At 44.5% G+C, this 25,978-nt stretch overlaps 1 protein-coding gene across 1 annotated transcript in view; it reads right to left on the bottom strand.

The window, feature by feature from the left end:
* Positions 1 to 39: 39 nt before the first annotated feature.
* LOC115173515 (testican-1) overlaps positions 40 to 25,978 on the bottom strand; it is a 243,506-nt gene continuing 217,567 nt past the window's right edge. Inside the window, exons 9-13 of the mRNA XM_029731676.1 lie at positions 8,942 to 9,061; positions 8,396 to 8,617; positions 8,138 to 8,200; positions 5,831 to 5,968; positions 40 to 4,521 (exon numbers count right to left, since the gene is read on the bottom strand). Of these exons, the coding sequence (XP_029587536.1) occupies positions 4,322 to 4,521; positions 5,831 to 5,968; positions 8,138 to 8,200; positions 8,396 to 8,617; positions 8,942 to 9,061 (743 nt within the window). The 3' untranslated portion in view covers positions 40 to 4,321. The remainder of the gene's footprint in view (positions 4,522 to 5,830; positions 5,969 to 8,137; positions 8,201 to 8,395; positions 8,618 to 8,941; positions 9,062 to 25,978) is intronic.

The raw sequence follows: 25,978 nt of genomic DNA, 5'->3' as shown, positions 1-25,978 counted from the left end.
AAATTACACCATTTAAATAAGACGCACACAAAGAGAAGGTACAGGACAGGACAGACTTAAATTTATTCAGACAAACATTGTGGAACTGTTACAATAAAATAAAGGTATTTTCAGCCCATAACATCAACATTCCATTATAACTTCAGAAGGGGGAAAATAAGACACTCTAAAACTCACTGCACTATGCTTCTATGGAAAGAGCTTCTGGAGTCTAGCTACATTAAGGACAATCGATTTACACACCTCATTCTGCAACTGGACAAAGCCACAGTGCCTTCACACGGCAATATATTACCCTTTAACATTAGTCATTTTTTCTCTTTACAAAGTAAAAAATATATAGAATTAACAAAGAAGACTTTTGCAAACATGGCCATTTATGTGTGTGTTTGAACTAGCGTCGTAAAACTGTATCGTGTGTGTGTGTGTGTGTGTGTGTGTGTGTGTGTGTGTGTGTGCGCGTGTACACTCCCCTACGTATTTATTTGGACAATTCCATCATTTTGGATTTCAAATCAAATGTGTTATATGCAGCGACATTACAGGATGACATTTTATTTGGCGGTATTTTCATACATATCAGTTTTACTGTTTAAAAATGAACACACTTTATGTATTAAAGTCCCCCCATTTGAAAGTGTCATAAGTATTTGGACAAATTCAACGGGAATAATGATGAGTGAGAAAGCTTGAGATGCACAAAGATTATACCCCCAACACATGCTATCCTCCATTACTAATAACAGGGGACGTTAACTTTTTTGGAGGGGGGGTATGATATTTACACCTATGTAACTTTCTCACTCATCATTATTCATGATTAATTCATGATTATACGTAATCATGGTAGCCTCCACGTTAATGTAGAAGCGTATAGAAACATATTCTCTTCTTATTTACAATAAAAGTGACTCCAAAATGACACAATACATTATTTACCATTCATTTCTATTGGGCACAACATAACACGAAACACAACCAAAGAAAACCGCAAATGCATCCAACAAACCTGGGGAGTCACAAGCTTGAGTTCCAGGAACATGGGACCAAATACAAAACTTTTGACTAAATCTCATACACTATAAGTGAATTTGTCCAAATACTTATGACATTTTCAAATGGGGGGGACTATATACATAGCATACTTCCATTTCTGAACAGTAAAATAGATATGGATGAAAATAGCCTAAAATAAAAGCTGACATTTTGTACTGTCGCCACATATAAAACATTTGATGTCAAATCCAAATAGCTGGAGTATTGAGCCAAATTAAACATTTTAGCTTCACTGTCCAAATAAATACGTAGGGGAGAGCATGTGCGTGTGTGTATCTGAGGACATTTCAGCAACAGCAAAGGACCTTGGGATTGCATGTAATTCCGCTTCTGTAGACGTTTGAGTGACTAGGGCCAAACAGAGGGAGGGTTACTCAGCTATGTACACAAGCAGGCCAGGCAAGCGAGGGACAGCAGTGACATCAGGACAGGGCAAGGGTCAGTTATGACATCATGAGAGGGCAAAGGTCAAGGGCAGGTTGATTGCAGAATCAAAAGAAGAGGCCTTACACTGCTACAGCAAGAGATGACTTAATACACACACGTTACAAGTATGTTACAGTCTGTATGTGTGTGTGTGTGTGTGTGTGTGTGTGTGTGTGTGTGTGTGTGTGTGTGCGTTCGCGTGTGCGTGCATGTGTATTGTGTTAGCGGGAGGTTTATTGTCTCTCTGGCTGATATACACACAGAGAGATAAGAGTTGAAGATGCAAAGGGACAAAACACAAAAGGGTCATCATGCATGCTATTGACGTGACAAACAAACAACCAATCAATATCAGGGTCAGAGGTCACTGTGATGCAGTGATCAGTTGTGACTAGATGAGTTAATGTTGTGATCTGAAAGGACCAACCGATTGATTAATGGACAGAGGGAGAAATCCCCCATCAGTTTTTAGTAAATACACAGATATACTGTATATGAGCGTGGGCATGAGAGAAAGGGATAAGGAGTGGACTGAAGAAGGGAGAAAAGGGAGCGCAATAAGGACAGAGACCAAAAAATGGAGGATGGGGATTAGAGAAAGGGAGAGAGATTTGAGGGAAGGAGGGAAAAAAAGCCCCGAACCCAAAAGCATCACTTTCATCCCCTGAGTTCCTCTTCCTGTCCCCAGATTTCCCAGGCTCCTCTGGGAGAAGAATGAGATGAAAGGCCGACTCTACGGGTGTCGACTCCGAACTATAAAAAACAAAATAAGGGAAATTAGATGAATGAGAGGAGCGCCACGGCTGTAAAACTCACTCATGCATTCCACCAGCGTGAAAAACAGAGCACAGAGAGAGATAGCGAGAGAGAGGGGAGAGGGAGCGAGAGAGAGGGGAGAGAAAGAGGGAAAATAAGCGAGTGACAGAAAGTAAAGATGTGCAAGAGAGAGAGAGAGAGAGAGAGGGAGGGGGGAGTGAAAGGCTGTGAGAGAGGTAGCAGAGGAAGAGAGCGAGAGCGTGAGATTTGTAGTGAGCAAGCAGGGTTTGGTCGTGATAGGCTGTTTTCTAATTAGCTGCGTGCCTGCCTGGAACTACACTTGGAAAACATCCGTGTTGCTGAAAAGTAGAAGAGCTCAGCCGTCTATTCTGTAGAGCTGTTGTTTGTGCTAAATGGACCAAAGTGTCAATCACAACAGACTCTCACACGTGAATAAAAAATCTGTTCAAGATCGCTTCCCACTGGCCGAAGCACGCAAAAGCAATGTATCATTACGCTGCATCACAAGCCCAATGAAGCATATAGTGCCCGGCTCAGACCTGTGAATATATGCGTCCAACCATCCAAGGCCTGTCATTATCAAAGTGAAATGTCACTAAGCATTGTGTGTGTGTGCTTATACTGTACCAGTGTAACGCTTATAACTGTTCATAAGCCCATCTTATGGGTTACGCCTATCTCATCTGGGTTTGTGGGGTAGATACATTACGATAACTGACCTCACTTGACTGCAACCCGAAATATTCTGAAATAAAGCAGGAACTCATTTAGAATAGAAGCTATACTACAGCTAGAATATTTCACTTCTTATGTCAACAATACAAACCAATGGCTACAGAAATCAAACTCCACGACAAACAAAACTATTATGGTAAAACATTATTTTTAAACTCCTGCTGCTTTTAGTAAGAAAAAAAATCTAAGCAAACTGTTAAAATGAAAGAAAATTATATTTGTGTCCGTCTCAAAAGCTGCAGGCCGGTTTGTGGAGGTTTGAAAAAGGTCAGAGTAATGGCGCCTGGGTACTTTGTGGGATTTCTCTGATCTGAAATTCCACAGACAAAGCGCTCGTCTTCACCTGAACCAAAGTACAAAACTGTTTAAAAAAAAAAAAAAAAATCAAATTAATGGAAAAACAATATATATGTTTTGAACTTTCAAGCTGAAGACAGAGGCTGCTATTCAGTTAGTGGCTCACAACGTCGTTTTAAACTTCTAAAAGCTACATTAGAGGAGGTCTGCACGGCAATGAGACAGCAACAGAAGAGAGCGCTGCAGCAGCGAATGTGGGCATTGTCACCAAATAAACCAAACTAAATGTGTATACTCTGGGTTACATATCTGGCTACACAAACATGTCTTCAGCAGGGGCGTAGTAGGGGAACATGCAAAAAAAACACAATCACTCTTGCTGATTCTAGGACACCCTGGAACATTCAATAACAGCCAGAACAATATTCTCAAGCAAAGAGCATATAGAGTATTCTGGAACCCGAGAATATGGTATTCTAGAACATGAGGAGGGAGGACGCGAGTGGAACACAAACAGGAGAACAGCCTCTGACAGAAGGGCCAGGGAACGGAACATACTGTAGAATCTCGCCTTCCTGTTGTGAATGTATTTACACCAATGTGTCTATGGCCTCAAAGACAGACACGAAACGCTCAGAAACACAGGCAGATAAAGAGAGAGAAAGGGGAGATGAGAGAGCAAGAGAGAGAGAACGAGGCTATAGCAATCGGTGTCAGTCAAAAATTGAAGGGTTTGGGGACAGTTTAAGCAGAGGGAAACACAATAAAATAGTCTTTGTTTGAATTTAATAGGTCTCCATTATCTGAAGAGAGTAGGAGGTGGACACATTATGTGAAGGTTGAGTAGGACGGGATTAACGAAGAGAAAGCTTCAATGAAGTTATGAACAAGAGGAAGGAAAAGTCAGTTGGACATGGACTGATGCTGAGGGGTAGGGGGCGGGATGAAGGAGACGCTGGAATGGCTTCAGGTCTGTGCAGAATTAACGGGAGTCCCTGGTTGGTTGATGGGAGAGCAGGTGGGGGCAGAGCTACCAGACGTAGCCAATCTCGTCATATTTGTCATCTTCCTCGTCCTCGTCATCCTCGATGGCCCCTCTGGGATGGATCCGGCCCCGCCTCTGCTTCTGCCGGCTCCTCCCACTCCGAGGTGGCTCCTCCTCCTCCTGGTCGTCAAGGAGAAGGACGCCACCCCCGCTGCCAAAATCCCCCGAGGTCTCTTGGTCCTCCTCTACACAGAGACAGGGAGACAGACAGGTTAGATATTGAGACAGACAGATGGGTAACAAAGAGAGAGACAGGTAGGCTGGCAGAAAGTCAGAAACTGAAAGACAGAGAAAGAGAGACAAAATACGGCTGAGAAAGGCAGACAGACCGACAGACAGACAGACCGACAGACAAACAAGCAGACAAACAAACCAATCCACATACAGCTTCCTCTAATCGAGACGTGCTATTCCGACAGCACAATGCACGATGAGTGTAAATAACGTCCTCTTCCTCCAGTGGTCCGTGCGAGCCTGAGCTCTACTTTATCCCAGCTCACCATCTCAAAGCATGAAACCTTTCAAAGGAACACTGTTGAATCCCAAATACATGAGCGGCGAATCAGAGGTAGCCAGAGGCATTCAGCTATAGATAGATAAGACTTCACAGGCTGTTCTCAGGTCTGTCTGGGTGATTACACAGCTTCTATTAGCAGCAGGGTTTACCACACCGACGTTCAGTCTGGCAATTGTCACAGCAGATTAGTCTCCTTGTAAAATGGAGCTACGCTTCAGAGATAGGAGTACACGCAAATGCCCAACACTCCACAAACAACAACAACATGACAAAGGCATCGTCTGTTCCTCTAAAAGGCCCGGGGAGTATTTCTTTCGGGGGAGACACATTTGCGCCGTAAAAAGTCCCTAACAGAACAGAGACCTTGTCATTGAGATTCCCCGCATGCTTCAGTGGTATCTTTAAAGAAAGACTCAGCGAGCCTGCTGCCTCCAGCACCCCAGATTACACAGACCTAGATAACACACACGCACACACAGCAACACCTGTATCACAGAGCACACTCATAGAGACAGACGGGACACATTGTAAAGAGAATGCTGGAGGTGTGTGTGTGTGTGTGTGTGTGTGTGTGTGTGTGTGTGTGTGTGTGTGTGTGTGTGCGCGCGCGTGTGTGTTTGCTTATGCGGAAAAGTGTTAGAAATGTTATGTTGTGTTCACATACTATGTGAAATCTTTCAAATACTTTGAGCGTTTGCTCTAGGCTGCCTGGAGTGCCAGTTCGGCGAGATCTTCCGTTTTGGTGCTATTCTACTGGTCCATTAAGCCAGGCAAGCTCAGTTAAACACATATAAAGTTTTTGGAATGATTCAAAATAGTATTTGAAGCCAGCTCTGGTACATAGAGTACGAATATTGGTTATATGTGTTTATGTACATGATTTTGTGTGTGTGTGTGTGTGTGTGTGTGTGTGTGTGTGTGTGTGTGTGTGTGTGTGTGTGTGTGTGTGTGTGTGTGTGTTGACTGATGGGCCTTACCACAGGTAGGGTTGCCCTGTTTTCTGGAGCCGGCGATCTCGTTGCCGTATTTGTCCACACACCAACACTGTCCAGTACTGCCATGACACTGGGTCGACTTAAAGTAACCCTCCTCAGAACAGCGTGGAATATAGGCCCCTAGAGAGAGAAAGGAAGGGAGGGAGGGAGAGTGTGTAGTGAGGGAGAGAGAGAGAGAGATTGTGTCAGAGACAAAGAGATTTGCACAGGCGCACAGGCATGAATGGGCCTGGTTGGCCCAGGCCCACCAAATCAGGTTGAGTTCTTTTTTATTATTATTCTCCACTTGTCAGTGTTCTAAACAGGACATTCTTAGTTTTTTTAACCTAAACACAGTACTTGATTTGGGCAGTAGCTCACGGGAACTGCGTACCGGCACCTCAAATTTTGTTCTGCTTGAGTCCCTGCACTTCCTATAGAATATTAGCTCAAAAGTATTGAGGAGTTCCTGCACATAAATATAAACAGTAACAGCACCAAAAATGAGTACCGTCACCTATTTCAGTCCAAGCACTGGCCAAAACATGCAATTAGAAAATAATGGACGGGTTCTGGCATGTGTCATTCCACACTGATACCATGTGCAGTAAACAGTAGTAGTTATCACTGTGTAGGCTAGGCTACACTGTGTAGACGACTTACCATTAGCTAGCTAGCTAAAACTCATGAGCCAACTTGGCTAACAAAAACAAGTAAAATGGCCGAACAAAGCTCACTGTAAAAAAAATAAAACAAGAGACCGTGTGCAGAAAATAATTTTGGAGCATTTGCCAAGTTATTTGATATTTTGTTTTTTATATGTATTAGGCTCCCCTGGCATCTACTCTTCCTTAGGTCCAAACAGGGTTAAAACAATTACATCACAGCCAAACACAAAGCCAAAGACATTATTATGCTATTATGACCCCATTTAGGTTCCGCTTTAAATGACATGCAGCTTATAAAGGCTTCATAAAGCCTTCATAAAGACTACATTAATGTGTTACAAATCATCTATAACCGTACGTCATGCTTTATAAAGGGTTCATAAATGTGGCATAACTGTGTGACATAACAACGAATGTCAAATGTGACACAACCCACTATGTCAAATATGACATAAACCTGTGCTTTATAAGGGGCGGCAGGTAGCCTAGTGGTTAGAGCGTTGGACTAGTAACTGAAAGGTTGGAAGATCGAATCCCCGAGCTGACAAGGTACAAATCTGTCGTTCTGCCCCTGAACAAGGCAGTTAACCCACTGTTCCTAGGCCATCATTGAAAATAAGAATTTGTTCTTAACTTAAAGGTAAAATAAATAAATAAATAAAGGGTGGCACAAGCCAGGTCTTTAAGAGTTTATTTGGTAGATAACAGCTCTATAAACATTATTTTGTGGTGCCCCGAATTTCTAGTTAATTACATTTACATGATTAGTTCAATCAGGTAATATTAATTACAGAGAAATGATTTTATAGAATAGCATGTCATATCACTTAATCCGGCATAGCAGTAGGCTGTGAGTCCCTTGTGAAATACAAGAGCCATGATTTACATTGTTAATAAATGACTGCTTGACCTACGAAATCAGATGTTAAACGTTTTGTGTGCGATCGAGTAGCGCAGTAGTAAGAGTAAGGTAGCCTATGTTTTTATTGATAATTCAATTATGATTTGAGAGCTTCAATTTCGGCCCACCCAAATTTCTGCAGGCCCCCCTACCAACAAACTTCTGGCTACGCTACTGGATTGGCAGAGATGAGATGGATAAAAAATACATTTCTAAACAATCCTGTACTAAAATCCAAACGTACTAAAACCCAACGTGCTCATTGCCATGGTTTTGTAGGTTCTTGTGCGTGCAGAGGCGGAGGCAAACAACCAATTACTAGTGCCTAAGCTGAGACAACAAGCCATACATCCTGCTTAAAAAGGGACGAGTCACTTTCAATAACAGCACTCATGTGCGCAAGTGCACACCACAGTTCACACACAAACACACCACAGTTCACACACAAACACACCACACACACACAAACCCATTACCCTCCCTTTCCATTTATGTGACCCAGTCAAAGGCCATTTGTCAAACTGTTTTTTCGTGAGTTATAACATTATTATATTGATGACCGCTTGGCTGAGGGTTTGAATGAGTTAGGGGCGGGGGTGTTTGTGTCTGTGTGTGCTATTGTTTGTCTCAGCTGGGTAATGTATTGTGCCTAAATATGCATCGGAATTTAAATATACGGTGCACAATAACCAACATCCCACCAAAAAAATTTATTGACAGCTGTCACTCCAGCAAACTGACCTATGAGACTCTTCCGTCGACCCTGAGTCTGAATCCTGTTCATCTCATTCTGGCAGGGCAGACCTGGAGCAGAACACACACACACACACACACACACACACACAGTTACATACAGAACAGGTTAAAATGTGCAAACGTTTTTCCATCACCAACAAACACCACTCTCTTTCTTTTTTTTGGACCGTCTTCACCTTTACTCTCTAAAACGCTCCCTCCCTTCTCCATCCCTAACTCCATCATCCCCTCCATCTCTCTCACCGTCAGGTTTCTGGAAGCAGTAGCACCACTCGTTGTTGGACAGTTTCCCGTCCTTGAAGGAGTCGCAGGAGTTGAACAGGGGCTTCATACACAGCTCATACTTATCCAGGTAGATGGCACTGAGCTCTGATTGGTCCAGCAGGAGGTCGTAGTTCATGTCCAGCTTGTTGAACATCCAACCCAGAGAGTCCTTGCAGATGGGCAGGATACTGGTGTCAAAACCTGGGGGACGGGAGAGAGGGATGTTAGCGGGAGGTGTGTGTGTGTGGGGGGGGGGGTAGTGTCTCATGTTTGTATTGGAGGGGGTGCTTGTCTGAGGCCTTTTCAGTCTAAAACTTGAGTAAAGTGTTTGGAGACTGAGGGTGAGTTTGAGAGGGTTTGTTGAAATTTGAGTGTAAAGACATGCTGACTTTAGTTGAGCACAGAGGAGCACTGTCCTCATCATCTACAGTCCTCACGAGAACTGAAAAGAGCAATGGAATTTCAAACGGCAGTGCCATTTCAAAACAACATTATAATACACACACAGATAATGGAGTGACTCACGTCCTGCCGCTGAATCAGAGTTGGCAGAGGTTTTGAGGTCTCGGTTGGCATCGAGGTGGAGAACTCCGAACCAGTCCTTCAGTCTGGATGCTAGGCTATGCAGGTCCCCATCACTGCAGACTAAACACACAGAGACAGAGACACACACCAGGGTTAGCAGGGGAGGCAGGGAAATCATTTGAATAAAACAGACTTTATTTTAAAGCCACATCGATGCAACATGACTGTTTGATAAGGTTGGGTGAAATAACGTCAGCACAATGTTGGCTCAACCAATTTTTTATTTTCCAGGTTGGCATCTCCTTGACCACACAGAGGACCATCAGACTGCACAGAAGCAGCTGAGTTATATTTCCCTTTCTGTTGCTATAGGAACACAAGCTGGTGAGTGAGTGTGAGAGTGGGTGAGTGATCGAGTGAGGGAGAGAGAGATTGTGTGTGATGATGATGGTTACACATTCATTCTGCCAGAGTGGTGGATGGTTACACATTCATTCTGTCAGAGTGAAGGATGGTTACACATTCATTCACTCAGATGGACGGATGGTTACACATTTATTCTGTCAGAGTGAAGGATGGTTACACATTCATTCTGCCAGAGTGTAGGATGGTTACACATTCATTCTGTCAGAGTGTAGGATGGTTACACAATCATTCTGCCAGAGTGATGGATGGTTACACATCCATTCACTCAGATAGAAGGATGGTTACACATTAATTCTGAAGGATGGTTACACATTCATTCTGATGGATGGTTACACATTCATTCTGTCAGAGTGAAGGATGGTTACACATTAATTCTGAAGGATGGTTACACATTCATTCTGATGGATGGTTACACATTCATTCTGCCAGAATGAAGGATGGTTACACATTCATTCTGTCAGAGTGAATGATGGTTACACATTCATTCTGCCAGAATGAAGGATGGTTACACATTCATTCTGTCAGAGTGAATGATGGTTACACATTAATTCTGAAGGATGGTTACACATTCATTCTGTCAGAGTGATGGATGGTTACACATTCATTCTGAAGGATGGTTACACATTCATTCTGTCAGAGTGATGGATGGTTACACATTCATTCTGCCAGAATGAAGGATGGTTACACATTTATTCTGAAGGATGGTTACACATTCATTCTGAAGGATGGTTACACATTCATTCTGCCAGAATGAAGGATGGTTACACATTTATTCTGCCAGAGTGATGGATGGTTACAATAAGATCCGACCCAGCACTGCCACCAGTGACATGGACGCGTGCGCGCACACACACACACACACACACACACACACACACACACACACACACACACACACACACACACACACACACACACACACACACACACACACACACACACACACACACACACACACACACACACACACACACCACCTGGAAGTCTCTCTAACTACCCAGAGGGATAGCACAGGGAAAGATGCTACAATAGTCACACAGCAGTGTTTCTCCCCTCTATTTCTCTTTAAATGGCCATAAATCCACGGCACCAGGATACAGTGGGTATGACAACACTTGATTATAAATGTATAGGGCTGTTAACTAACTGTAAATGCTGCCTCAGATCTGTGATTTCAAATACTTGTTTCCTCTCCCATCCTATCTGACACGGTCAATACAGAGCTGTCTATTTGACTGCTGTGGAAAACTACTCTCTCATCCGCAGCCTGACCACTGACAAGGTCTTCCAGACAATTAACAACAACTGACTCATTTGCCGTCAGGATCTGTGTGTTTGTGCGTGCATGCGTGCGTGCGCCCGCCTGCGTGTGCACGCCCGCCTGCGTGTGTCTGTGTCAGCATGATTGACATGGCTTCTAGGATGAGAACTAATTGACAGTTTCATAATAAAATTAGGCTCAATTCCTCACCTCATACCGAGCAAGCCAATCAAAAGCCATCATCCTTGGCATGTCAAAAAGTCAGATAGAGAACATTCCAGAATGCTGAAAACTATGAACATTCCGGTAGCCTTCTCTTGCCTGGCTACATCTAAACAGACAGACACATGACCTGACACATATGGCGCTTAACTCAACACAGGGACAAACAAGTAAGGGATAGACTCACTTCCTAGGTTCTGGCCTTTCTAGAGAGTTTTTCCTAGCCACCGTGCTTCTACACCTGCATTGCTTTGCTGTTTGGGGTTTTAGGCTGGGTTTCTGTACAGCACTTTGAGATATCAGCTGATGTAAGAAGGGCTTTATAAATACATTTGATTTGATAGACACAGACATTCTGTGCATTGCCTTGGAAATAATGGACGACGCAGCAGGGTGAAGGCGGAGTTGAGTCCCATTGCAGAGTTCATTTTTCCAAGGTAATGTACAGAACGGAGGTGTTTATCCCACTTATACCATAGTCGCCTAAGAAAACAAATACTAAAGAACACATTTACAAATTCATATTTTCTCATCTTTGGGTTGCTAGAGACGCGACCCAGTCGTTCGTTTCATTAGTTATATATCTAGAGACGCGACCCAGCCGTTCGTTTCATTAGTTATATATCTAGAGACGCGACCCAGTCGTTCGTTTCATTAGTTATATATCTAGAGACGCGACCCAGTCGTTCGTTTCATTAGTTATATATCTAGAGACGCGACCCAGTCGTTCGTTTCATTAGTTATATATCTAGAGACACGACCCAGCCGTTCGTTTCATTAGTTATATATCTAGAGACGCGACCCAGTCGTTCGTTTCATTAGTTCTATATCTAGAGACGCGACCCAGTCGTTCGTTTCATTAGTTCTATATCTAGAGACGCGACCCAGTCGTTCGTTTCATTAGTTATATATCTAGAGACGCGACCCAGTCGTTCGTTTCATTAGTTCTATATCTAGAGACGCGACCCAGTCGTTCGTTTCATTAGTTATATGTCTAGAGACGCGACCCAGTCGTTCCTTTTATTAGTTATATATCTAGAGACACGACCCAGTCGTTCGTTTCATTAGTTATATATCTAGAGACGCGACCCAGTCATTCGTTTCATTAGTTCTATATCTAGAGACGCGACCCAGTCGTTCGTTTCATTAGTTATATGTCTAGAGACGCGACCCAGTCGTTCCTTTTATTAGTTATATATCTAGAGACACGACACAGCCGTTCATTTCATTAGTTATATATCTAGAGACGCGACCCAGTTGTTCGTTTCATTAGTTCTATATCTAGAGACGCGACCCAGTCGTTCGTTTCATTAGTTCTATATCTAGAGACGCGACCCAGTCGTTCGTTTCATTAGTTCTATATCTAGAGACGCGACCCAGTCGTTCGTTTCATTAGTTATATATCTAGAGACGCGACCCAGTCGTTGGTTTCATTAGTTCTATATCTAGAGACGCGACCCAGTCGTTGGTTTCATTAGTTATATATCTAGAGACGCGACCCAGTCGTTCGTTTCATTAGTTCTATATCTAGAGACGCGACCAAGTCGTTGGTTTCATTAGTTCTATATCTAGAGACGCGACCCAGTCGTTCGTTTCATTAGTTCTATATCTAGAGACGCGACCAAGTCGTTGGTTTCATTAGTTATATATCTAGAGACGCGACCCAGTCGTTCGTTTCATTAGTTATATCTAGAGACGCGACCCAGTCGTTGGTTTCATTAGTTATATGTCTAGAGACGTCACCCAGTCGTTGGTTTCATTAGTTATATATCTAGAGACGCGACCCAGTCGTTGGTTTCATTAGTTATATGTCTAGAGACGTCACCCAGTCGTTGGTTTCATTAGTTATATATCTAGAGACGCGACCCAGTCGTTCGTTTCATTAGTTATATATCTAGAGACGCGACCCAGTCGTTCGTTTCATTAGTTATATATCTAGAGACGCGACCCAGTCGTTCGTTTCATTAGTTATATATCTAGAGACGCGACCCAGTCGTTCGTTTCATTAGTTATATATCTAGAGACGCGACCCAGTCGTTCGTTTCATTAGTTATATATCTAGAGACGCGACCCAGTCGTTCGTTTCATTCGTTCTATATCTAGAGAAGCTACCCAGTCGTTCGTTTCATTAGTTCTATATCTAGAGACGCGACCCAGTCGTTCGTTTCATTAGTTATATATCTAGAGACGCGACCCAGTCGTTCCTTTTATTAGTTATATATCTAGAGACACGACACAGCCGTTCATTTCATTAGTTATATATCTAGAGACGCGACCCAGTCGTTCGTTTCATTAGTTATATATCTAGAGAACCTACCCAGTCGTTCGTTTCATTAGTTATATATCTAGAGACGCAACCCAGTCGTTCGTTTCATTAGTTATATCTAGAGACGCGACCCAGTCGTTCATTTCATTAGTTATATCTAGAGACGCGACCCAGTCGTTCGTTTCATTAGTTATGTGTCTAGAGACGCAACCCAGTCATTCGTTTCATTAGTTCTATATCTAGAGACACGACCCAGTCGTTCGTTTCATTAGTTCTATATCTAGAGACGCGACCAAGTCGTTCGTTTCATTAGTTATATATCTAGAGACGCAACCCAGTCGTTCGTTTCATTAGTTCTATATCTAGAGACGCGACCCAGTCGTTCGTTTCATTAGTTCTATATCTAGAGACGCGACCCAGTCGTTCGTTTCATTAGTTATATGTCTAGAGACGCGACCCAGTCGTTAGTTTCATTAGTTATATATCTAGAGATGCGACCCAGTCGTTCGTTTCATTAGTTATATGTCTAGAGACGCGACCCAGTCGTTAGTTTCATTAGTTATATATCTAGAGATGCGACCCAGTCGATCGTTTCATTAGTTCTATATCTAGAGACGTGACCCAGTCGTTCGTTTCATTAGTTCTATATCTAGAGACGCGACCAAGTCGTTCGTTTCATTAGTTATATATCTAGAGACACGGCACAGTCGTTCGTTTCATTAGTTCTATATCTAGAGACGCGACCCAGTCGTTCGTTTCATTAGTTATATATCTAGAGACGCGACCAAGTCATTGGTTTCATTAGTTATATATCTAGAGACGCGACCCAGTCGTTGGTTTCATTAGTTCTATATCTAGAGACGCGACCCAATCATTCGTTTCATTAGTTCTATATCTAGAGACGCGACCCAGTCGTTCGTTTCATTAGTTATATATCTAGAGACGCGACCCAGTCGTTGGTTTCATTAGTTCTATATCTAGAGACGCGACCCAATCATTCGTTTCATTAGTTATATATCTAGAGACACGACACAGTCGTTCGTTTCATTAGTTATATTTCTAGAGACGCGACCCAGTCGTTCGTTTCATTAGTTATATATCTAGAGACGCGACCCAGTCGTTGGTTTCATTAGTTATATATCTAGAGACGCGACCAAGTCATTCGTTTCATTAGTTATATATCTAGAGACGCGACCCAGTCGTTGGTTTCATTAGTTATATATCTAGAGACGCGACCCAGTCGATCGTTTCATTAGTTATATATCTAGAGACGCAACCCAGTCGTTCGTTTCATTAGTTCTATATCTAGAAATGACCCAGTAATTTCGTTCAATTAGCTCTATATCTAGAGACGTGACAAAGTCGCTAGTTCAATCACTATGCAGGCTGGCAACATTGTCCTCTCGCCATGTACCCTAGCTAGCTCATCGCTTGATTGCACGTGGGCATCTGCAACATGATAACACAACCCAGTTGTTCGTTATATATATTCCATTGCCATGCTCGCAGGCAAGGTTCTCATCCCTTGCGTGTTAGCTAGCCGAATAGCTACAGCTAACACATTCACAACCTCTACAGCCAGAATAACAGCAAAGTAGCTGCATTGGCGTTTGTTTAATCTGTTTTCTATTGACATTCATTTGGATACATCCGTAACGAGCTGATGACGCTTGACTTTTGCCTGGCATAGCTAGAAAAGTGAGCTTTCTCGCCAGGACATTCGACACGGTTCATTGCGTGGAGATCACACTGCATATCAAACCGTTTGTGTTGCTAGCGAGTCTGCAAATAGGCTAGCTAGCTAGCTAACAACGTTTTTCATCGCTGGACCTGTGTTTACAATGTATCCAATTTCGGTTTGTGTGGTTGTTGGCATTGGCGAAAATCTGATATCAACTTTGGAGGGGACAATTACATGACATTTTCTCAAAAGCAATTCCTGAGGGGGACACCAAAAGTAGTGCTGTAACACATAGCCTACATTGTAATATGGTAAATGTATATTGAGGAACCAAAGAAATAAGGTGTTTGCCGTACTCCTAACTACCGGTACCCAAAACTACACAACTAATCACAACAGCAATACCATTGCCTTTAACAAATCTTAGTTCAGTCACCAGTTTAAGTTGAGAGTGGGGGTATCCATGGCATTTTCCAATTATGTTCCTATTTTACAAGTCAAAATGGAGAACCTTTCATAATGTTGCCAAACAAAGACTCAACAAACTTACCTGAGACTCCCTGTCTCTGCCAGTCTGTCCCTGCATATCTGTCCCCAACTCTGCTGTCTGTGTGCCATCTGTTGCCTGCTCTGCCTAATAACATCATTGTGAAACATTTCCATTAGAATTTAATTTCTTTCTTATGAACATTTTATCAACTAGTCTTTGAGATATTAGGCTACTAGGGTTCTTACTCTGCGTTTTGGTGTATTGAAAAATACTCTGATGTCCGTCTTTTATTTTTCTGCCATTTTTCTACCTGGCTGGCTGGCTGGCTACACACACACACAGTGTGTAGGTTATTTACAGTAGGAGATGGGCTTCTATCATCTTCAATCATTCTATTTGGGCTTCGATCTAAAAGGTAGCTAGCAAATGTGAAACGGATTAAAATGACAAGAGTTGACAGCTGTATGAGGTCACCATTTACACAACATATGCTGCAACCTTTTGTAATTTTAATAGTTTGTTTCATATTGGCTGGCTTCCAACAATAGCTGAATTTGCAAAGCTAGCGAGCACCAATTCAGTTTCAGTGGTGTTTGCTATAATCTTTGCTACCCGGGTTAAATAAAGGTGAAATAAAATAAATAAATAAAAGTTCACTTGCGACAATTTAGCTTTTGCAACGAGACCATTAAATATATTTAAGACAATGGTAGAAGAGAGTGTAGTTCTGTTCAGTTTGGACTTCAGTTTATCGCTAACCTTATCACAGGGACTTTGAAGCACTAACTTACATCATCTGCATGCTGATTCCATCTTTGACGACGCCACATAAATGGAATAGGTACTAGCTAGCTTAATAGTTAATATTTGCGCGCTAGCTCTGCATATTCAGCTAGTGTGTGTGCGCGATTGACTGGATTAACCTCACGTCAGTTACGTAGCAAGCTAAGGAACTGGCAGTGGATCAAACCATTGTGAGGCAAAGGGTGGGGGGGTTGCAAACTTTTGAAAATTAAAAACGCGCTATTAAGTGTCTATAATCAGCACAATTGCTTTCATTGCGTATTATTAATATTATTTAAATTACATAGTTATGTTTCAGTGATATATTGGGGGGGACAAATAATATTTTTCTCAGGATGGGGGGGTCGTGTCCCCCCCGTCCCCCCCGGGATTTCCGCCCCTGGTTGTTGGTTAACGTTTCTGTCACTTTGTAGCGAGTACGGTCTGCATGTGTTGGCACATATTGGGTCATGATTGCAAGGCGTCCCGATATATTTTCCAATTGTCCCGTTATCTGGTTTTAATGCCCATTCTAGAATGCCCTTCTATCCAATCAGAAACGAGTATTCAACAATGCTGTGCTATAACTGGTGATAAGACATTACATTATGTACTAGCCAAAAGGAGAGTCTGTTCAGCTATGCATTGTGATGGGCACACACTTCGACACAACATCCACTAAGGGTGTATGGCTTATGTGATTCAGTGAAACAGGAAACGTGTCTTGGTGGAATGAGAGCACTTCCACAGTGGCTGGCAGTAAATTGTTCAGCCAGTGTTTTGAAAACTGTTTTCAATGGAAACATATAGATAATCTAAGGCTTTGCCCCAAGCAATCATCTCTGAATATAGTGTGCGTGTGTGTCTCTAGTTCTGTGTGTGAGACTGTGCCAATGTGTGTGTGTGTGTATGTGTGTGTGTGTAGGTGTCTGTGTTTAGGTGTGTGTCTAGTCAGTTTTATCTACTCTACTCTTATGTATCTCCTCCATCTGCTGCGTTCCAGCTGGATACCTCCTACCCGCACACACACGCACATATGCCTTCCATCTTCCAGTCTTTTGAAGCATGGAACAGTAAAGATTGCTCTGTGTGAAGGCTTTGTCTAGGACTGTGTTCCTCTGTGGAGTGCCAGGTCGTCACAAAGCCATCTAGGCCATGAAATCACATTCTATGACAGTGTCTGTGTACAGCTAGGCTATTCAGGGACTCGGTGGCCAGACTCTAACCCAGGACCAGGTGGTAGGAATGGGGCACTATTCTACAGACCCCTTTCTCATGGACACCCAGACCCTGTTACTCACATCTGATCCCATGCAGATCCCATTGTCTCTCCCTCTCTCTCTCTCTGTGTATCATACTCCACCCTGCAGCCTAGGCGTGGTCAGTGTGTTTTACAGGAGTTGTCGTGTCTGTGGAATCCTCTGTGTCTCTGGGAGTGTGACAGTGTCTCAGCAGTCTCTCGGAGAGTGTGTGTGGGAGTGTGTGTGGGCGGCAGAAAAGAGCAGGGGGGGGGGAAATCACAGGCTCTGTGCTTATCTGCTCTGACACACACACACACACACACACACACACACACACACACACACACACACACACACACACACACACACACACACACACATCGAAGAAATTCCATAATTGTTGGGGACACCTACAGAATTGCCATGGCATTCCATTAACTGCACAACTCCAGCTATCAGAAGGAGAGGTGAACAGATGACATCCATCCTGAGTGAGGGGAAAGGAGACGGGGTGCTATTTCCAATGTAATGACACGGTACAGGATGTGTGCGCCTCTCGTAGAGCGAGGCCACATGAACATATTGCGATAAATTGCCTGAATAGATGCGATAACGATAAATAGAACGATAAGTTCATAACATTAATGTTCACCGTTTTTTAAACTACCCTTTAAACTACTACTACTAAAAATCAAATCAAATGTAGTTAGCAGATGTTTTTGCAGGTGTAGTGAAATGCTTGTGTTCCTAGCTCCAACAGTGCATTAGTATCTAATAATTCACAACAGCACACACATCTAGAAGTAAAAGAATGGAATAAAGAAATGTATAAATATTAGGATGAGCAATGTTGGAGTGGCATTGACTAAAATACAGTAGAATAGAATACAGTATATACATATGAGATGAGTAAAGCAGTGTGTAAACATTATTAAAGTGACGTGTTCCATTATTAAAGTGGCCAGTGATTCCATGTCTATGTATATAGGGCAGCAGCCTCTAAGGCTTAGGGTTGAGTAGCTGGGTGGTAGCCCGCTCGTGATGGCTATTTAACAGTCTGATGGCTTTGAGATAGAAGCTGATTTTTAGTCTCTCGGTCCCAGCTTTAATGCACCTGTACTGACCTCGCCTTCTGGATGATAGCGGGGTGAACAGGCCGTGGCTCGGGTGGTTGATGTCCTTGATGATCTTTTTGGCCTTCCTGTGACATCAGGTGCTGTAGGTGTCCTGGAGGGCAGGCAGTGTGCCCCCGGTGATGCGATGGGCAGACCTTACCATCATCTGGACAGCCCTGCGGTTGCGGGCGGTGCAGTTGCCGTACCAGGCGGTGATACAGCCTGACAGGATGTTCGATATGATCCTTAACTAGTCTCTCAAAGCACTTCATGATGACAGAAGTGAGTGCCACGGGGGTGATAGTCATTTAGTTCAGTTACCTTTGCTTTTCTTGGGTACAGGAACAATGGTGAACATCGTGGATCAAGTGGAGACAGACTGGGATAGGGAGAGATTGAATATGTCCGTAAACACTCCAGCCAGCTGGTCTGCGCATGCTCTGAGGACGCGGCTAGGGATGCTGTCTGGGCCGGCAGCCTTGTGAGGGTTAACACGCTTAAAATGTCTTACGTCGGCCACGGAGAATGAGAGGTCAAAGCTCACAGTCCTTGCGAGCGGGCCGCGACGTTGGCACTGTGTTATCCTCAAAACGGGCGAAGAAGGTGTCGTGGTATCAGCTTGAGGGGGAATATACACGACTGTGACTATGATTGAAGAGAATTCTATTGGGAGGTAATACGGTCGGCATTTGATTTCTAGGTCGGGTGAACAAAAGGACTTGAGTTTCTGTATGTTTCCTCTTCTTCTACTACTAGTTTGATGGTTGTAGCCATCAGTTGTCCCATTAACAATCACCCATATAAGCAAACTTATTTCATTTCAAACTTCACATTTCTCTAGTATAGGCTACTTATCGTAATGAATGATATCAGCAAAATGCCAGCGATGAGTGGCCGGTACGGTTGGTGTTGATAATTTCCGGTTTATCGTCCCAGCTCTACCCTCTTGACAGGAGCAGATAGATAAGGTTTCCGGAGCATTCTTCATTTCAGGCAGACCAGGGGAGAGAAAGGTAAGACAGGATCTCCCCTCAGCCAAACCATAATCTATCTCCACCCGCAAATATAATATGTCCTCCTATCTATCTATCTATCTCTCCTGGTCTGCAAATACCATATGTTATAGGTTGCAGCCACAGGGCTTTCTCCTCTCTCTCACCTTGCTTTCTCTCTCTCTCTCTCTCTCTCTCTCTCTGAAATGAGATATTTGTTCTCCACTCGGCTCCCGCTCCATTTAATACATCTCACAACCTCACATCGACCTGTGGAGCTTCTCTCGTCTGCTGTCCTGTCCCCCTTCTCAAGGACATCCAGACCCTGTTACTCACACCTGATCCCATGCAGAGATCGAGCGCTCTCTCTCTCCCCCTCCCTCTCCCTCTCCCTCCCTCTCTCCTGCCCCTCGGGTCCTTTTTTTCAGCGGCGACTCAGAACAGTGAGGTTGCTCTCAACCCACAGAGACGCACAGACAGGAGACACAGCAAACAGGCCAAATGCACTCCTAAGTGCTTCAGTCCTCTCTACCCTCTTTGTGCCCCCCCCCCCACACACACACACACACCCCCCAACCACATCAGAAAGACCCACAGATGTCACAGGGACCTCAAGTCTCAAAGTGTTTAAACAGTCCCCCCCCAAAACAATCTAGGTGGTCCTGTGATATGATCTGTAGCTGGTGTGATTCTACCTGAAGATCTGAGTGGATCCATAGAGCCCCGAGGCAGAACACATCATCAGGGATGCGACTGCTGTCACTCAAAGCTGAAATGCAGCAATTGCTCGAAGTGGGCGGGTCAGACAACCCACATGGATCATTTTCAGAACTCCGTGAGATTGGAGTGTTGCTGTAAGGAACGCTTCAGTGTTTATGAGTCCTTGTGAGTCTAACCAAGTTGGATATGCTGCACCAGCGGAGGAAGGAGGGAGGGAGGGACAAGGAAGAGATGGCGGGAGGGAGGGAGAGTGTTATCAGTAAATAGATTGCCGTCTGCTTTCTGTAACTCTTCACAATGGCCGTTTCTCATGCATAAAAAAGGAAATAATCTCCGATGCATTCTGCGACACCACAACAGAGATTCCACAAAAACGTCCTCTACCTCAGGAGTTGGGACAGAGACATACGTCAGAGGAATCAACAAGACTGCATGGGGTCACATTCTGAATAGATGTTGAACAGGGATTTTTATTTCTCTCTCTAGCTCTCTCCCCCATGTATCCAACCTGTTACCCCTTCTGTCTCTGTCTCCTTTTCCCGTCCCTCTCAGTCTCTCGTCCCTCAACCCCATCACCTTCTCCTCGTTTTCTCTCTTCCTCTCTTCTTGTCTCGCTCCATCTCTCTTCACCCTCTCTCCGTCCCTCTCTTCATCCCTCTTTCATGTGTGAGATTAAATATCCACCTTCTGTTGCTGCGGCCGCCAACTGTAAACACCTCCATCCCTCCCTCCCTCCCCCTCTCCCTTCCATCTTCTACAGGAAAACAAATAAATCAAGAGGGAGGGAGTGAAAAAGAGGAGAAGAAAACAAATTAAAAGAGGGGCAAATGCAATTCAGGTGGGTGGCGCGGCAGGCAGCTCATTGCCCTGCAGTCACTAGCGACATCGCAGGTGGCGCTGGGACCAGACACAACCTAATCAAACCTGGCTACACGTGGGGTGGCAGTATTGTAAAGCAGTGCTACAACACAGATGGGACTTCTAATGTTACACTGTAGTATACAGGTAGCGGTGACGTGATGGAGGGGTAGTTACCCCGCAGCCATAACTACACATTTCGGCTGTACGTCTCTAATAGAGAAACAGGTTCAGCAGTAAAACCTAACAGTGAACCCTTGTATGTTAGAAAATGGCTACTGTAGAGAATGGCCACAGCTCGGCGTGGGACGCTAGCCCTATAGCCCTATAGCATAGAGAGGTTAGGGGTGAGTTATGACAAGCACAACTCTCTCTACTGTCCTTCTCTTCCCCTTGATTCCAGTGTCAGCACACAGCTATAAACTACAACGTGTCTGTGCGCGAGGGAGAGCGTGTGTGTGTGTGTGTGTGTGTGTGCGCGAGCGTATGTGTGTGCTTGTGTGAGAACGAGAGGGAGGCAGAGATGATTTAAGCGGGCTGTATGAGCACAGGGGTTATCAGGGTGTCCTCAATGCAGACGGCCATAACAGAGAAACTATCACCATCACACAGAATAATGGGCCTGGAGAGAGAGGGGGAGATAGATAGATACGAGAGAGGAAGGGAGGGAAGGAGAGTGATGAGGAGAAAGAGAGAGGGAGGGAGGGTAAAGATAGATAGAGAGAGAACGATAGATAGACAGACAGGCAGGCAGATGGAGAAGGAGTAAGAGGTGGAAGAGGAGGGAAATGCAGAAAGGAATAGAAAACACTAAAGAGGAGAAGAGAGAAAGTACAGAAATGCGAGAGGGGGATGAGGGGGAGAGAAGGATAGTGAGATGATGAGGATGTGTGAGGGAGTAGAGGAGTGGGAATCCATAGAGCAAGGAAGAATGAATGATGAAGAGAGGAAGGGAGAGGAAGGAATGTAGGAGAGGGAGAAGGGGGAAGGGAGGAGTGTGGACTGTCGATAGAGTGAACTGGAGAAGAATGTAAGAATGTGAGGGAGCGTGTGTGTTAAGTGGGCCTGCATCCCAAGAGGAGATGGGTAATAAGAGGGCCTGCATCCCAAGAGGAGATGGGTAATAAGAGGGCCTGCATCCCAAGAGGAGATGGGTAATAAGAGGGCCTGCCTCCCAAGAGGAGATGGGTAATAAGAGGGCCTGCATCCCAAGAGGAGATGGGTAATAAGAGGGCCTGCATCCCAAGAGGAGATGGGTAATAAGAGGGCCTGCATCCCAAGAGGAGATGGGTAATAAGTGGGCCTGCATCCCAAGCGGAGATGGGTAATAAGAGGGCCTGCCTCCCAAGAGGAGATGGGTAATAAGAGGGCCTGCCTCCCAAGAGGAGATGGGTAATAAGTGGGCCTGCCTCCCAAGAGGAGATGGGTAATAAGTGGGCCTGCATCCCAAGCGGAGATGGGTAATAAGAGGGCCTGCCTCCCAAGAGGAGATGGGTAATAAGTGGGCCTGCATCCCAAGAGGAGATGGGTAATAAGTGGGCCTGCATCCCAAGAGGAGATGGGTAATAAGAGGGTCTGCCTCCCAAGAGGAGATGGGTAATAAGAGGGCCTGCCTCCCAAGAGGAAATGGGTAATAAGAGGGCCTGCCTCCCAAGAGGAGATGGGTAATAAGTGCTGCCTGGCCTGCCTCTCTGCCTCCCCTACAGTACACAGGAGACTATATTGATCAGGCCTGCAGGTGAAATATCAAAAACAGGATCATAGGCTGTGTGTTTTTCCCTACATCCAACGCACTCCCTCGCTCCCTGCTCTTTCATGTTCCCCAACACAGATCGATTGACTGTGGTAGTGCACAGTGCTGACATCTCCCACATGCCCCTCATTGCCATGAGAAACATGCACACGCACACAATTACACAGCAGCCCCTGTTGAGAAGACTCAAAGAGCAACATCTTTCATGCTGGTTGAGGTTCACATGAAAATATTCACATACCCTCTTCAATAACCCTGTTTGGCTCCTACTATCAATGTTTCCCTCTGTCTCACGCTGTGTGTAATATTGTGTGGGTTTCTATAAAGCTATACTGAGAGACGGTGGGTGTGCAGGGTGAGAGATGCAGTTCTCTCTCACACTAAGATGACAGAGGGGGCTGTTGGTCTAATGCAGGGGTTCCCAAACTTTTTATAGTCCCGTAACCCTTCAAACATTCAACCTCCCTCTAGCACCAGGGTCAGTGCACTCTCAAATGTTTTTTTGCCATCATTGTAAGCCTGCCACACACACACACTTTACGATATAAGAATGAGTGTGAGTTTTTGTCACACCCCCGGCTCGTGGGAAGTGATAAAGAGCTCTTATAGGACCAGGGCACAAATAATAATAATAATAATAATCAATCATTTTGCTCTTCATTTAGCCATCTTACATATAAAACCTTATTTGTTCATCAAAAATTGTGAATAACTCACCACAGGTTAATGAGAAGGGTGTGCTTGAAAGGATGCGCATAACTCTGCAATGTTGTGTTGTATTGTAGAGAGGTTCACTCTTAAATCATTTTCCACACACAGTCTGTGCCTGTATTCAGTTTTCATGCTAGTGAGGGCCGAGAATCCACTCTCACATAGGTACGTGGTTGCAAAGGGCATCAGTGTCTTAACAGTGTGAATTGCCAAGGCCGGATAGTCTGAGCGCAGCCCAATCCAGAAATCTGGCAGTGGCTTCTGATTAAATACAATTTTATCAGAACCGCTTGTTGCAATTTCGATGAGGCTCTCTTGTTCAGATATCAGTAAGTGGACTGGAGGCTGGGCGTGAAAGGGATAACGAATCCAGTTGTTTGTGTCATCCATTTCGGGAAAGTACCTGCGTAATTGCGCACCCAACTCACTCAGGTGCTTCGCTGTATCACATTTGACATTGTCTGTAAGCTTGAGTTCATTTGCACACATAAAATCATACAATGATGGAAAGACCTGTGTGTTGTCCTTGTTAATGCAGACAGAGAAGAGGTCCAACTTCTTAATCATAGCCTCAATTTTGTCTCACACATTGAATATAGTTGCAGAGAGTCCCTGTAATCCTAGATTCAGATCATTCAGGTGAAAATTACCCAGATAGGCCAGTCGTGTGAGAAACTCGTCGTCATGCAAGCGGTCAGACAAGTGAAAATTATGGTCAGTAAAGTAAACTTTAAGCTCGTCTCTCAATTAAAAGAAAATGTGTCAATACTTTGCCCCTTGATAACCAGTGCACTTCTGTATGTTGTAAAAGCGGTATATGGTCGCTGCCCATATCATTGCATAATGCAGAAAATACACGAGAGTTCAGGGGCCTTGCTTTAACAAAGTTAACCATTTTCACTGTAGTGTCCAAAACGTCTTTCAAGCCGTCAGGCATTCCCTTGGCAGCAAGAGACTCTCGGTGGATGCTGCAGTGTATCCAAGTGGCATCGGGAGCAACCGCTTGCACGCGCGTTACCACTCCACTATGTCTCCCTGTCATGGCTTTTGCACCATCCAGATACCAACACCTCTTGACCACCAAAGTCCATGCTGTCCCGTACTTAAAAAATATCCTCACATGCTGTCCTTGTTTCCAGTAGTTTGCAGAAGAGGATGTCTTCCTTAATTGACCCCCATAAACGTAACGGACATATACCAGGAGCTGTGCCAGACCCGCCACACCTGTTGACTCATCCAGCTGTAACGCATATAATTCACTAGCTTGTATGCGAAGCAGTAATTGTTTCAAAACATCTCCTGCCATGTTACTGATGCGCCGTGAAACAGTGTTTGATGAAAGCATTGTCTGTATAGTTTTTTGGCCCTTTTCCCCCAGCATTGTCCCAGCCATATCCATGGCAGCAGGAAGAAGGAAGTCCTCCACAATAGTATGGGGCTTGCCTGTCCTAGCCGCTCGGTAGCTCACCATACAAGACACTTCTAGCCCCTTCTTACTAATGGTATCTGTTGCTTTTATACATGTCTTACTACTCAAAAGTCGTCTTTATTCTCGCTCAAAAAACTCCCGTGGCTTATTTTTCAAATTCCCCTCTCTAGTCCTCTCTTTCTTTCTCTCGATACCCCTCTCTCTCTATCCCTCTCTCTTTCTTCGTTTCTCTTTATCCTCTCTCTCTCCCCCTCCGCCTCTCCCTCTGACCCTCTGTCCTGCTGGCCCTCTGTTTAGTCGGGGTCATTTTAATGAGGAGGGTCCGTCCGTCCGTCAGACCCCGGCCTCATTAATAAACCATAGCGAGAGACAGAGAGAGAACCAGGGCTATTCCGAATGTGACCCGAGGCTCTGAGACTGTCACTAAGCCTGGCCGAGCCCTCCCCTGCACACCACCACACGCTTGAATTTCAACGTTTCGGTCCCCCTTTATCACTTATTAGCACTGGTTTTTAAAGTCTCTTTTAGCCAAACAAATGTCGTTTTTAGGACAAAGACTGGTAGCTCTAAACCATGAGACCTCCAACCGGGCCTCTGATCAGACACATAAAAGAGGGGGGGGGGGGGGGGGGGGGGGGTTGGAGAAAGAGAAAGGAGGGGTGAGGTGGCACTTTTCAACGAGGGTCTGAGAAAGTCCGATGGGGAGATGGGGAGAGATAGACAGATGAATAGAGGGGAAGAAACACCCCCAGATTTGATTGTCTTTCCCTGAGCCATCCGATCCAGATGGAATTCACTGGCAGAGGGTCCGGCCAGAGACTGATAATGATCGCTAATGCGTTGTCCGGCTAACTGCCATCAGCACCGGCACACAGAGGACCAGACTGGCGAATGAGCAGCGGTGGAACCTTCAGGAAAGATTGGAACAGAACCCTGGATCTCTACCAGCTAGAATATGGAGCACCCATAGGTAGAGGCAGGATGGGATTACACTTCTGAAAAAAGCGCACAGAAAGCATACCAAATCCATATTTGCAACTCCAGCACTTGGGATTTGAATACGATATTGCAAGGACGGGAGAGGCTTTG

The sequence above is a fragment of the Salmo trutta genome, chromosome 3 (assembly GCF_901001165.1).
Source record: "Salmo trutta chromosome 3, fSalTru1.1, whole genome shotgun sequence".
NCBI classification, from domain to species: domain Eukaryota; kingdom Metazoa; phylum Chordata; class Actinopteri; order Salmoniformes; family Salmonidae; genus Salmo; species Salmo trutta.
Note: the sequence above shows the minus strand (reverse complement) of the source record. Positions and strands in the feature narration are given on the sequence as shown.